This window comes from Pseudorca crassidens, chromosome 6 (assembly GCF_039906515.1).
Source record: "Pseudorca crassidens isolate mPseCra1 chromosome 6, mPseCra1.hap1, whole genome shotgun sequence".
NCBI lineage: Eukaryota > Metazoa > Chordata > Mammalia > Artiodactyla > Delphinidae > Pseudorca > Pseudorca crassidens.
Window position 1 is genome coordinate 62,888,443 of NC_090301.1, and position 13,104 is coordinate 62,901,546.

General features: G+C 39.6%; 1 protein-coding gene across 3 annotated transcripts in view; it reads left to right on the top strand.

Moving 5' to 3' along the window:
* Positions 1-3,042: 3,042 nt before the first annotated feature.
* Positions 3,043-13,104, top strand: part of ABCB11 (ATP binding cassette subfamily B member 11) — an 86,274-nt gene continuing 76,212 nt past the window's right edge. For all 3 annotated transcript variants that reach the window (XM_067741630.1, XM_067741632.1, XM_067741631.1), the window contains exons 1-4: positions 3,043-3,118; positions 4,600-4,621; positions 7,592-7,646; positions 8,421-8,659. In XM_067741630.1, coding sequence (XP_067597731.1) covers positions 3,043-3,118; positions 4,600-4,621; positions 7,592-7,646; positions 8,421-8,659 — 392 coding nt within the window. The remainder of the gene's footprint in view (positions 3,119-4,599; positions 4,622-7,591; positions 7,647-8,420; positions 8,660-13,104) is intronic.

Here is a 13,104-nt window from a genome sequence, read left to right on the forward strand (position 1 = left end):
AATCTCATAGAATACTAACTGAATTAGTCAGCGTTCTGCAAAGGAACAGAAAGAATAGGATTATATATAGATACATAGAAAGAGGTTTATTATGAGTCATGTGATTATACAGGCTGAGAAGTCCTACGATCTGCCATCTGCAAGCTGGAGACACAGGGAGGCCAGTGGTGTAGTTCCAGTTGGAATCTGAAGGCCCAAGAACCAGAAGTGCAGATGTCTGAGAGCAGGAAAAGATGATGTCCCAGCTAAAGCAAAAGGGCAAATTCACCCTTCAAAAAAATTAATTAGTTAATTTTTTAATTGATACATAGTTGACATATAACATTGTGTCAGTTTAAGGTATACAACATGTTGATTTGATACATTTATTTATTGCAATATGATCACCACTGTAGCTTTAGCTAGTACCTTTATCACATCACATAATTATTATTTCTTTTTTGTGGTGAGGACATTTAAGATCTAGTCTCTTAGCAGTTTTGAAGTACACAATACAGTATTGTTGACTGTCATCACTGTGCTGTGTATTAGATCTCCAGAACTTACTAATGTTCTAGTTGCAAGTTCGTACCCTTTAACAACATCTCCCCAACTCCCCTCAACTCCCCGGGCCCTGGTAACCACCATCCTACTCTCTGTTTCTACAAGTTCAGCTTTTTTAGATTCCACATAAAAGTGAGATCATCAATATTTGTCTTTCTTTGTCTGGCTTATCTCACTAAGCGTAATGTCCTCAAGTTCCATCCATGTTGTTGCAAATGGTAGGATTTCCTTCTTTCTCATGGCTGAGTAGTATTCCATTGACTTAAAACATGGAGAAATCGGGGCCTGGAGAAAGGTTAAAAAACGTATCCAACAACATAGAGTGAAGCCGTAGGCAGTACTGGGATCTGTGGAACTCCAAAGTTCACAAGCAAGACACTATGCCAATGGCCTCTAAACACTGCCAAATATTTGCACACCAGTGGAAAGAAACCTTTTTAAATGAAGAGCTAAGCCAGGAAAAAAAATAATTGGAGACTGGAGTTTTAAAAAATGTCTCATTTTGGGCTTCCCTGGTGGCACAGTGGTTGAGAGTCCGTCTGCCAATGCAGGGGACACGGGTTCGTGCCCTGGTCCGGGAAGATCCCACATGCCGTGGAGCAGCTAGGCCCGTGAGCCATGGCCCCTGAGCCTGCACATCTGGAGCCTGTGCTCCACAACAGGAGAGGCCGCAACAGTGAGAGGCCCGCGTACCACACACACACACACAAAAGTCTCATTTTAAAATTAGGAAATGCAATATTACAACTATGGTTCATGTTGTTTTATTATTTTCTCATTTTCAAAGAGTTTCTTTCTTTGCTTTTTGAAAAAAAATTTTGGTCAAAATTTCAAAAATGTTATAACCAGCAAACATTGCAGCCTGAATGTAATATTGCTATGTTAAAGAAATTTTGTTGTTGGATAAAAGAATTCTGAATTTGTTTTTTTTTTAACTGACCTCATAAACTACATAGTTAATGTTTCACACTCTGCATTTTTTTTTTTTTGGCTGTGCTGGGTCTTCACTGCTGCGCATGGGCTCTCTCTAGTTGCAGCGAGCAGGGGCTACTCTTTGTTGTGGTGTGCAGACTTCTCATTGTGGTGGCTTCTCTTGTTGTGGAGCACTGGCTCTAGGCCCATGGGCTTCAGTAGTTGCAGTGCATGAGCTCAGTAATTGTGGCACACGGGCTTAGGTGCCCCATGGCATGTGGCATCTTCCCGGACCAGGGATTGAACCTGTGTCCCCTGCATTGGCAGGTGGATTCTTAACCACTGGACCACCAGGGAGGTCCCTCTCACTCTGCTTCTTAATAATGAGTTTATTTTTTTAAATTTATTTTGTATAAATCATGTTGATAGATACCATCATCTTGATAGTACATTTGATATGACGTAATGAGAAGGGTACTTTATCTCTGTGGTCTTCCTCCCCAAAACACACAACTCCTGTCTGATCATGAGAAAAACAGCAGATAAATCCCAATTTCAGGAACATTCTGTAAAATAACTGTTCAGTACTTCTCAAAACTGTCAAGATCATCAGAAAGAAGAAATTTATAAGAAATTGTCATGGCTAAGAGAAGCTTAAGGAGATTTGACAACTTAGTGTAATGTCTTTATATCTTCACAACACTTTGCACTGTTGGATATTTAATCTTTGCCAGTATTTCAATGAATGGTTTTAGTATTTGTCACTGATCAGTACCCAAATTCATTCATTGGGTTGCAACGGAATGATTTTTTCTAATTTTATGGGCTTTTAAACATCTGGAATGGATATTAATTTTTACTGAATACTTTTTCTCCATCTATCAGGATGTTCCAATTTTTTTACATTACACAATCATTGCATTTCTGGGATCAATGTTGCTCACTATGTTTTATTCATAAACTGCTAGATTATATTGAACATATTTAGCATTCTAAACTCTACTTTCAAAAATAATTATAATTCTATTTTTTTTCTTATAACATTTTTATTTGTTTTGAAGTCAAGGTTATCCTTGTGTTATAAAATGAATTAGGTAGCAGTTCTCCTGGTCCATGCTGGACTTTCCATATTCTGGGTCTAGGGGCTGCATTTACAAAGGAGCACTGAAACCTACCCACCAGTATTTGGGTGTTGTTGGTCAACTCTACTGACCCAAGAATGTCACCAGTTGGCTGTGCCCTTCTAGTTGTTTTTATTTTTACTCATTTAAAAAAATCAATCAATCAAACAAGCAAGCACAGATAAGCAGAAAGAACAAATAAATAAAAAACAACTATCCATCCAGCAACCAGAGAAAGTCATAATCAATGGTTCGGGTTCATCTTTCCTAATAATTAGACTCTTTCATGGGGTTATTAACCAATTAAAAAAATCTACTTTTGTCTGAGATTGTTAATGAAGAGAATTTCTTGAACCAAATTATTCTTTCACTTGGCTACTTTGGTTAAGGAGGAGAAAATAAATAATAATCGCAATGATTCTTTTATTTTATTTTCTAGAGTTGTTGGCTGTGGACTGCAATTACCATGTCTGACTCAGTAATTCTTCGCAGCGTGAAGAAATCTGGAGAGGACAATCATGGTTTTGAGTCAGATAGATCATGTAAGTGGCTTTTTTCTCTTACTGTCTCTTGTACAAAGAGAGGTGAGAACAAAAGTGGAACAAGCTAGTGAAGGTTTAAGGAGAAGAGAAAAATCAATGGCAATAAGTAGAACTGTTACTGGATGGTCTTCTAACATACTCTAGGTGTTTCTCCCTAGAATCCATCTAGTGGAATGGCTGAGAGTGCTAGGTAAGAATGCACAAATCCTGGGTGAGTGAAAGCATCTCACCTATAAATATCTCTTCCCTGGGTAGAGTAGGGTTGTTCTAGCACTGGCTATTATTATTACCTTTATTCGTATATTGTTATAATTGATTATAGTAGTAAATGTTTAGTGAGCGTTGCTCCCTGAGAGGAACAGTACAAAGACTCTGCTGGCCAGAGTGAGGTAATGTGTGTAGCACTAGTACATGGTGTGTAGTGAGGGCAGATGATTCTAAGCTATTATTATTATTTTTTTAAACCCTATTATTTTACATTTTATAGAAGAGGAAACAGAGAGTTGGATACATTTTTGAAAACTTGGCAAAGATTGTGTGACTAATAATTAATGGAGCCGTAATCCTAATCTGGTTCTGATTCCCAAACCTAAGAGGTTAATCTCTATCTACACTGTAATGCGTCTTTACTTTTTTTTTTTTTGCGGTACGCGGGCCTCTCACTGTTGTGGCCTCTCCCGTTGCGGAGCACAGGCTCCGGACGCGCAGGCTCAGCGGCCATGGCTCACGGGCCCAGCCGCTCCGCGGCTTGTGGGATCCTCCCGGACCGGGGCACGAACCTGTGTCCCCTGCATCGGCAGGCGGACTCTCAACCACTGCGCCACCAGGGAAGCCCCACGTCTTTACTCTTAATGAAATGAAATGACATGAAATTTAAATGCCAGGGGAACCAGGATGTGCTGTCCTATGACAATGGTTGGCATTAGCACCTCGGGTTCCTTTCCTTGTGGTTTCCCTACACTCAGGACCCTGAGCGCCCACTTTCACCTCCTCCCCTCCGTCTGCTCGGACCTATGCTGGGGAAAATAGTATGTGGCTAAATCCTATGGCTTCTGCTGGCATGGGGGTGTCAATGATATCTTATTGTTTAGTTGATTTGTGGTCCGCATTTTAAGTAGACAAATTCTGATGTTTATAAAGAACCAAACAAGAAATAAATATTCATTTTATTTGGTAGTTCAAAAAATCAGACTTTCTTTAGCTAATTTAGAAATGTTGGTCTTTAGTTGACATCCAGAAGGTAAAAAGATTTCATTTTCTGGAGAAAAGTCAAGAAACGTAGTCAAGGCAGCAGTCCTGAATGTGAAAAAAATGTCTTCTATAATATGGAGAGAGAGAGATGAAAAAGCAAATAATTATTTTGCATTATTCCATGAATAAAAGTAATTATAGAAATGGTTTTCCAGAGCAAAATTGTTAATGACTATGTTTCATTTTGTCATTATTATTAACTGCTTTATGTATTGTTTTTATCCTGACAGATGACAATGATAAGAAATCAAAGTAAGTGACTACTCAACAATGCATCACATCTTCAAAATAATTTCCTAATATTCCCATAAAAGGCACAAAGCAGAAGCAATATTTTTCACACATTGCACTGCCTACAAAATGGTATATATAATCCATTCTTTATCTCTTTAAAACATTACTGTAATTTGATTTCAAAAACCTTTGGGAATATTCCTTCTGTATTAGGCCCAAATCTCCCTTGTATGTCCAGGAACACCACAGAATTTCTGACCTAAATGAGCAGAGGAAAAATTGGACAAGTATGATTTCATGGGCACAGAGAAGAAAGCCCAATTCTTCCCAAAAGCAAATAGTAGAAACCTAAAATGTAATTATTAGATGTTTCTCTTTAAGAGTTTAAATTCTCTTATAAAACAAATGCCACTTCATCATACTCGGCATGAGGGCAGAATTAAAGGAGTCTAATTTAGAAAACAAGGAGGTACCAGCTAAGTTTCTGAAATAGAGGTGGTGGAAAGGGAGAGGTTGAAGGTATTTAAGACATTTTAAGTAATTCATGGCAGAGGGAGGTGGTAGTTGTGGTAACATTAGCTTTGGACTTGGAAGGTAGGGTCAGCTGGGTGCAGAATAACCATTCTTTCTCACGGGGTGGGAAAGAGATGGAAGAGGGGATGGATGCTGATGAATGAGCTGCAATGAGGATGAGCAGGAAAGCTGACTGAGTGCTTTGGTTTTTAGAGGATACGAACCTTTCTCCTGATAAGTGTGGTAACGTAGGATGAGAAGATGACAGTGAAAATTTGATAAAGCTGCTGAGGGGAATGGGAACAATCTGTAGAGGGATGAAGTACAGTGCTGTGGGTTGAGCTGAGGTTGGAGACCATACTCATTCATTCATTCATTTCACAAATATTAATTGAGGACCTACTGGGCTTAGGTGCTGAGGATATAGAAAAGAACAAAGTAGGCAAAAATCTCTGTCCTTGAGGAACTCACATGCCCTTGAAGAGCTCCCTCCCTTAATGAAGGATACATAATAAACACTATAAATAAATAAAATATATAGCATGGGAGCTAGTGATAATTTATCACTCCCTTTCTAAGAAGAAACAAGTAAACAAGGAAATGGAGATTTGAAATGATGTAGGGGAGAGTTGAAACTTTAAAGACTTTGGCCATGGAAGGTTCCATTGAGAAGGTGACTTTGGAGAGAAGGTATGAAGGAGGTGAGGGAGTTGGCCATGCAGATATCTGAAGAAAGAGCATTTTGGTGAGAGGAAGTAGCAAGTGCAGACACCCAGAGGTGGGAACAAATTTGGCATGGACAAAAGTCAGCAAAGAGGCCAGGTGGCTCGGGTGGTGAAAATTGGAGTGAAGTAGGAGAAAACAAGGTCAGAGAGTCAACTGGCCAGACCACGGAGGGCTGTGGATGTGTCAGCAAGGATCTGTGATTCTACTCTGAGCTGGAAGGGAAGCTTAGGGCAGCCAAGTGCTAAGCACAGCATGTGCAGCACCTTTCAGATGGTGGAGAGGTTGTCTCTAGCAGGCCCAGCAGCCTGGCTTCAGGAAGAGATGGGGGAACAGCTAGCTGAATGCAGAGGTGGGGTTTCCAAGGATGGATTTGGGGAAAAGGATTGAGGATGATGGTGAAAGTGTGGTCCAAATGGCCAGCAGTGGGACTTAGGATGCCTGAGTAAGGAAGCAACATCTTGATGGGGTTTAGTGATTGTAAGTAAATGGAGAGTTTAAAGGACTGCGGGTCTCAACTGAGATGACAAATAGGTATAGAAGGAGGAAGGAAGTGAGAAAACAAGATGCATGCTCAGTCCCAAAGAGCCGATAGAGTAGACTAGTTCCTGGTGAAAGCAAGACCTGGGGTATATTCGTGAATGGATGACTCAGGTGAAGTGGAGATCCCTGGAGTTGAAAAGTTCAAGGATGGGTTGAGTACAATTTTATGAGCAATAAAATGAATAAGAAATAATAAGTAAATATGAGTTTATGGGAAGTATGCGAGTTTTTTTAAAATTTTTTGTCATATTTAATGTAGTTGTAAAATTTTTAAGTGCGAGAAGGAAGCTATAAATCAGATAACCAACCACCTCAACTTATAGGGAAATGTAGGTAGAAAGAGGCCGAGATTCAAAGCTGAGGTCCAATAGTTATTTGCTACTGTAACAGGGAGTACAGAGTACTTTTAATTTTTTCTTAGCACCTCTCAGAAAGACCTCAGTGAATCTCTACTGAACAAGAGATACAGCTATACTGAAATCTCTAGAAGAGGTAAATCTGAAAGTAATAGCCAGTTTAAAAATTTTTTTTATTTTATATTGGAGTATAGTTGATTAACAATGCTGTGCTAGTTTCACAACAAAGTGGTTCAGCTATACTTATAAATGTGTCTATTCCTTTTCAAATTCTTTTCCCATTTAGGCCATTACAGAATATTGAGCAGAATTCCCTGTGCTATACAGTAGGTCATTGTTGGTAGTTTTTGTTTTAGTTTTTTAAAAATAAATTTATTTATTTATTTTTGGCTGCGTTGGGTCTTCGTTGCAGTGCACGGGCTTCTCATTATGGTGGCTTCTCTTGTTGCGGAACACAGGGTCTCAGCTCGCGGGCTTCAGTAGCTGTGGCTCGAAGGCTCTAGAGTGCAGGCTCAGTAGTTGTGGCACATGGGCTCAGTAGTTGTGGCTCACAGGCTCTAGAGCGCAGGCTCAGTAGTTGTGGTGCATGGGCTTAGTTGCTCCGCGGCATGTGGGATCTTCCCGGACCAGGGCTCGAACCCATGTCTCCCACATTGGCAGGCGGATTCTTAACCACTGGGCCACCAGGGAAGCCCCCTGGTTAGTTTTTAAGATACCAGTTTTGGAAAGAATTTCACAGCTAGTGGGGGCTTTCTTTCTTACTAAAGAATGACTCATAAAAATCACCATATAGGAAGAATTTCTCATTGTTTTGGAAAGGATGGTCTTTAAACCCCTGTGTTTTCCTCCTCAGGTTAGAAGATAAGAAGAAGAAAGGTGGCAGCAGTCAAATTGGCTTCTTTCAATTGGTAATAAAGCTGTGCTGATTTATGGCACAGGTTTTGCCACTGTGAGTTGTTCAAGTGGCGGAGGAAATGTTATAGTCACATTGGCAGGTTTTTTAACTACAATGATCACTTTTTCAGTCATAAACTGTCTACGTGATAACATGTTGAATAGCAATTAGAAATTTATTGCTGATTAAACACACAAATTCTATCTGGTAGGTCATAAAAGTGTTGTAGAAGATAATCTCTAAACCCCTAATTATCATTTTAGTAAGGAAAATTATCATAGTAATCACGTCATGTATACTTATTCTTATGACGTCTTTAGAAATTCCATAGTGTAGGTATTTTTCTCAAATTTGCAGAGTGGAGGCATTTCTGGGCACAAACAGGCACTCTTCATTGTCAGTATCCGTTCTGGGAGCCAATTTATACAATTGCTGAATAACCCACACAGAATATCTACATGGCAATAGCATCTGTGCCAGTGATTGTTTCCCCCTTAAGCTGGGAGTGAATATCTAAGAACTAAAGTCAGCTCCTGAGATAAAGAGAATGAATTAAGAGACTAGGAAAGAGATAACATGAACTAACAATGTAAGAGTCTAATGATTTAGGTAATCGACATACCGTTTATTTCAATATTAGTGAGAACTCTACCTTTCGATTAAGATGATTCCCTTAAGACTTGGTGTTGAATACTATTTATCAGAATCTAGTAACTAAAATTAAATAGTCCTCCTACCTCTCCTGCTTTTCACCCATAGATGATCTCTGAATCCTTTGTTTTTCAAGTTTCGATTTTCTTCAAAGACTGACATTTGGCTGATGTCTGTGGGAAGTTTATGTGCATTTCTCCATGGAGTAGCCTATCCAGGCGTGCTACTGATTTTTGGCACAATGACAGATGTTTCTATTGAGTATGACATGGAATTACAAGAACTCAAGATCCCTGGAAAAGCATGTGTGAATAACACGATAGTATGGACCAACAGCTCCCTCTACCAGAACGTGACAAATGGAACGCGCTGTGGGTAGGCTGCTATTTTTTACTTTTCACTTTTTTGGCTTGTATCTTAGATTGTAATTCAAAATGTGTGAAGAGAACCTGATGGACTGAGCTGGAGTGGTGTCTAACACAGAGCAAAAAGAAACATAAATTTACCCTTATTTCTATAAATTACTCTGCCCTGAAGTTCTTCCTGTCCTACCGGATTTTTAAAGCTTAATAACAACAACAGCAAAACCCAGAACTGGAAATTGCTCATTAAATACATCACCCAGATTTCACCACTTTGTAGACCACAGGCTTGAGGATGACACTACCAATACTTGATGCAGTTGGAGGATGACCCATGAATTTTACTTGAGTCCTTGTCATGTCTCATATCCAAGACTTCCTTTTTCCTCTTTCCTGTTTCCTCCTCCCTCCCTCCCTCCCTCCCTCCCTCTTTTCTTCCTTCCTTCCTTCCATCCTTCCTTTCTTCCTTTCTTCCTTCCTTCCTTTCTTTCTTTCTTTCTTTCTTTCTTTCTTTCTTTCTTTCTTTCTTTCTTTCTTTCTTTCTTTCTTTCTTTCTTTCCTTCCTTCCTTCCTTCCTTCCTTCCTTCCTTCCTTCCTTCCTTCCTTCCTTCCTTCCTTCCTTCCTTCCTTCCTTCCTTCCTTCCTTCCTTCCTTCCTTCCTTCCTTCCTTCCTTCCTTCCTTCCTTCCTTCCTTCCTTCCTTCCTTCCTTCCTCTCCTCCCTTCTGTTTCTCAGCTGCTGTGGCCACGCCAGATGACTCACTTGATCCCCAGCCTTCTCTCTGCAATGGGAATTTCATCATTCCTGTGCTCTAGGACTTGGAATAGGGGCGGTTGGTCTCAGTTAGCAGTTGAGTTTCTGTGGAAGAGTGATGTGGTGCTATGAATAGAAGACAGCCATGCAGAATTAACCAGAGCTCACCATGCTCCTGTTCTGTCTGTGATAAGCCTGACAGGCTGCCTTGTAATCAGTGAGTCTGTAGTGTACACAGAGTTGATTCACTGTCATAGCATGGAATTTACAGCCTGCCTCATGCTGCCTCAGGGCCAGAACAAGCTCATTTGCACGTATGAAGCCACTCAGGTTCAAGAACCAAGGGCAGGGCACATCCTAGCTAGAAAGACACTTGGAATGGCACCCCCAAGTGAATTTATATTTTTCTCCTTCATTTAAAAATTTTTCTACAGACTTGATTCCGGATTATGACAAATCCTTCTAAATCACTGATGTTCTTCCATAATATTATTTGTTGTTAGCGTCTTTCATTCATTTACTAATTTAACCAAAATTTTTGGAACACCAATTATGTACCAGGAAAATGTGTAAGCATCATGGATTCAGTGGTACCTTATGAATCATCGTCCTTGTATTTGTGGAGCTTGGGTCTAGTTGGTGAGACCATAATGAAATCAACGACCATGCAAAGAAGTATGTAGTTATAAACTGGTTAGCACTTGACAGGAAAGTACAGGATAACATACAATGTGCAGAATTAGACTTAACAAATAATAAGCCTACTCATAAGAAATAAATTTCCAATGTCTAAATATGTATATTTCTCTTCTAAATTTGGAAGTAACACTCAGAACAATTTGCATAAAAGAGAGACTGTCTTCAGTGACAGTATTATTATTATTATTATTATTTTGGCTGTACCACGTGGCTTGCAGGATCTTAGTTCCCCAACCAGGGATCGAACCCGAGCCCTCAGCAGTGAAAGCGCAGAGTTCTAACCACTGGACAGCCAGGGAATTCCCAATGACAGTCTTTTAAGTCTTTCATTTATGTTGGGGAACAGAATTGAACGATTTTTACAGAGTGGTATGACTACAAAATGTAAGCTAATCCGTTTTCCCCCTTTGAAAAAAATCCATTCAGACTTATGTATGATGTAAATTGACCCCAATCATTAATAACGCATGAAGATAAATTCTTCAAGGGAAAATTCCTGAAAGTATATCCTGTTATGTCTTAAAAATTGGAAATAAATGTTAGAGGGACCAAAATTTGAGACATATTTTGTCTCAAATGCTCATAAATATTTATTAGATGAACTAAAGAATGAATCTGCCTTTAACATCTGCATCACTGGCATCCATTAGAAAGGAATTCACCGTGGCTACCCATTACTTTGTTCATTTTTACTGGGTCCTATACTTGAGAGTGAGCAAATAATTCAGAGCAAATAGGGGTTTTCAGAAATTCCTTGGCTTTGGCTGAATTCACATGATACCAAACATGTAAATAGATATTTGATTGTGTAGACCACACCTTTCTCAGGCCTGTCCTTTACCAGGAACTCCATTGACGAGTTAAATATTTAAATCGTGAGCTATTGTGGTCATTGACATGAATACTGTTTGTGCACTTCTGAATACACGTTTAGATTTCGTGTGGTAAGATCACTGTGAAAATGGACTTGGGTGGGACAGAAGAGAGGGAGGGGACATTTTCTTACCTGTAAGTAGTAAACATGCCTCCAAAATTACCCAACTCTTTCACAACTTTCTTTCTTGGAAAAAGTATATCATTAAAAGTACAATGTGTCCACCTATTATAATTGGTGTGTTGGTCTTGAACTATACAAGGCAACTCAATGATTTTATCAACATAAGCATGCATGTATAATGTAGGAGCTGGATTTTCTCTTTCATTGTATTGGTTTCCACATATCAATTGTAATCCATTGGATGGAATTTTAGGCTGGAGCCTCCTTCCAAATGGCTCTTGGTGAATAAGGCTAAAAAGGATTACAGAACGTTAGGCCTCCTGATTAGCTTCTCAGAATTTATTTGCTCAGAATAGTCAAATAACAAGGTAACAGAATGAAAGAAGAAGAAAGAAGGAAATTCTTTCTTTCTTTCTTTCTGGCTGTGTTGGATCTTTGTTGCTGTGCGTGGGCTTTCTCTGGTTGCAGCGAGCCAGGGGCCACTCTTCGTTGCGGTGTGTGGGTTTCTCATTGCAGTGGCTTCTCTTGTTGTGGAGCATGGGCCCTAGGCACATCGGCTTCAGTAGTTGTGGCACGTGGGCTCAGTAGTTGTGGCACACGAGCTCTAGAGCACAGGCTCAGTAGTTGTGGTTGCACGGGCTTAGTTGTTCCATGGCATGTGAGATCTTCCCACGCCAGGGCTCGAACCTGTGTCCCCTGCATTGGCAGGCGGATTCTTAACCACTGCACCACCAGGGAAGCCCCATACTTTTCTTTTTTTAATCCAGTTAAAGTGTAGACGCTCAAATGGAGGCTACAATGTCTTGTAACTTAATTGTGGAAGTGACATACTATCATTTCTGCCATTTTCTGTTGGTCACACAGACCAGCCCTGGTATAATTTTGGTGAGGATTACACAAGAGTGTGAATACCAGGAGACAGAAACAATCAAGGGCTCCTTGGAGGCTCACTACCACAGCCATTGGGAAGTTTGTGTCCTTACCTGCCCCACATATGGATGCATCGATGCAAAAATCCAAGTCTGTACTTTCTCTTGGATTTCAGTCTATTTTCTTAGCAATGTACATTTAGCTTATGCACTCAAGTACTATTTTGAAGTTAGACACTGTAAGACATTGTACTTTGAAAAACAGCTTTATTGAGATACGATTCACATACCATAAAATTCACCCACTTAAAGTATAAAACTCAATAGTTTTTAGTATATCCATAGAGCTGTGCATTCATCACCACAATCAATTTTAGAACATTTTTATTAGCACACAACCCCCCTACCCCATATCCCTTAAATTTCACTCCCCAATTGCCCATCCCCCCTCAACCCTAGACAACCACTAATCTACTTTCTGTCTCTGTAGATTTGCCTATTTTGGACATTTCATGAAAATGGAATCATATAATATGTGGTCCTTTGTGACTAGCTTCTTTGACTTAACCTAATGTTTCCAAGGTTCATCCACGTTGTAGCATGAATCATACTTCATTTCTTTTTATTGATGAATAATATTTCATTGTATGGATATAATACATTTATAGTGTGGATATAATGAGTGGATTTATCCATTCATCAGTTGATGGACATTTGAGTTGCTTCCTCTTTTTGGTTATTACAAATGATGCTGCTATGGACATTTATGTACAAGGTTTCCTGTGGACATATGTTTTCAATTCTCTTGAGTATATACCTAGGAGTGGAATTTCTGGGTCATGTGATAAATAAATGTTTAACCATTTGCAGAACTTCCAGACTGTTTTCAAAGTGGCTGTATCATTTTACATTCCCACTAACATGTGTGAGGCTTCCAATTTCTTCACATTCTTACCAACACTTAATAGTATCTATATTTTTAAAAATTAATTAATTTATTTATTTTTGATTGCATTGGGTCTTCGTTACTGCGTGCGGGCTTTCTCTAGTTGTGTTGAGCGGGGGACTACTCTTCGTTACGGTGCCCAGGTTTCTCATTGCCGTGGCTTCTCTTGTTGCGGAGCATGGGCTCTAGGCGCAG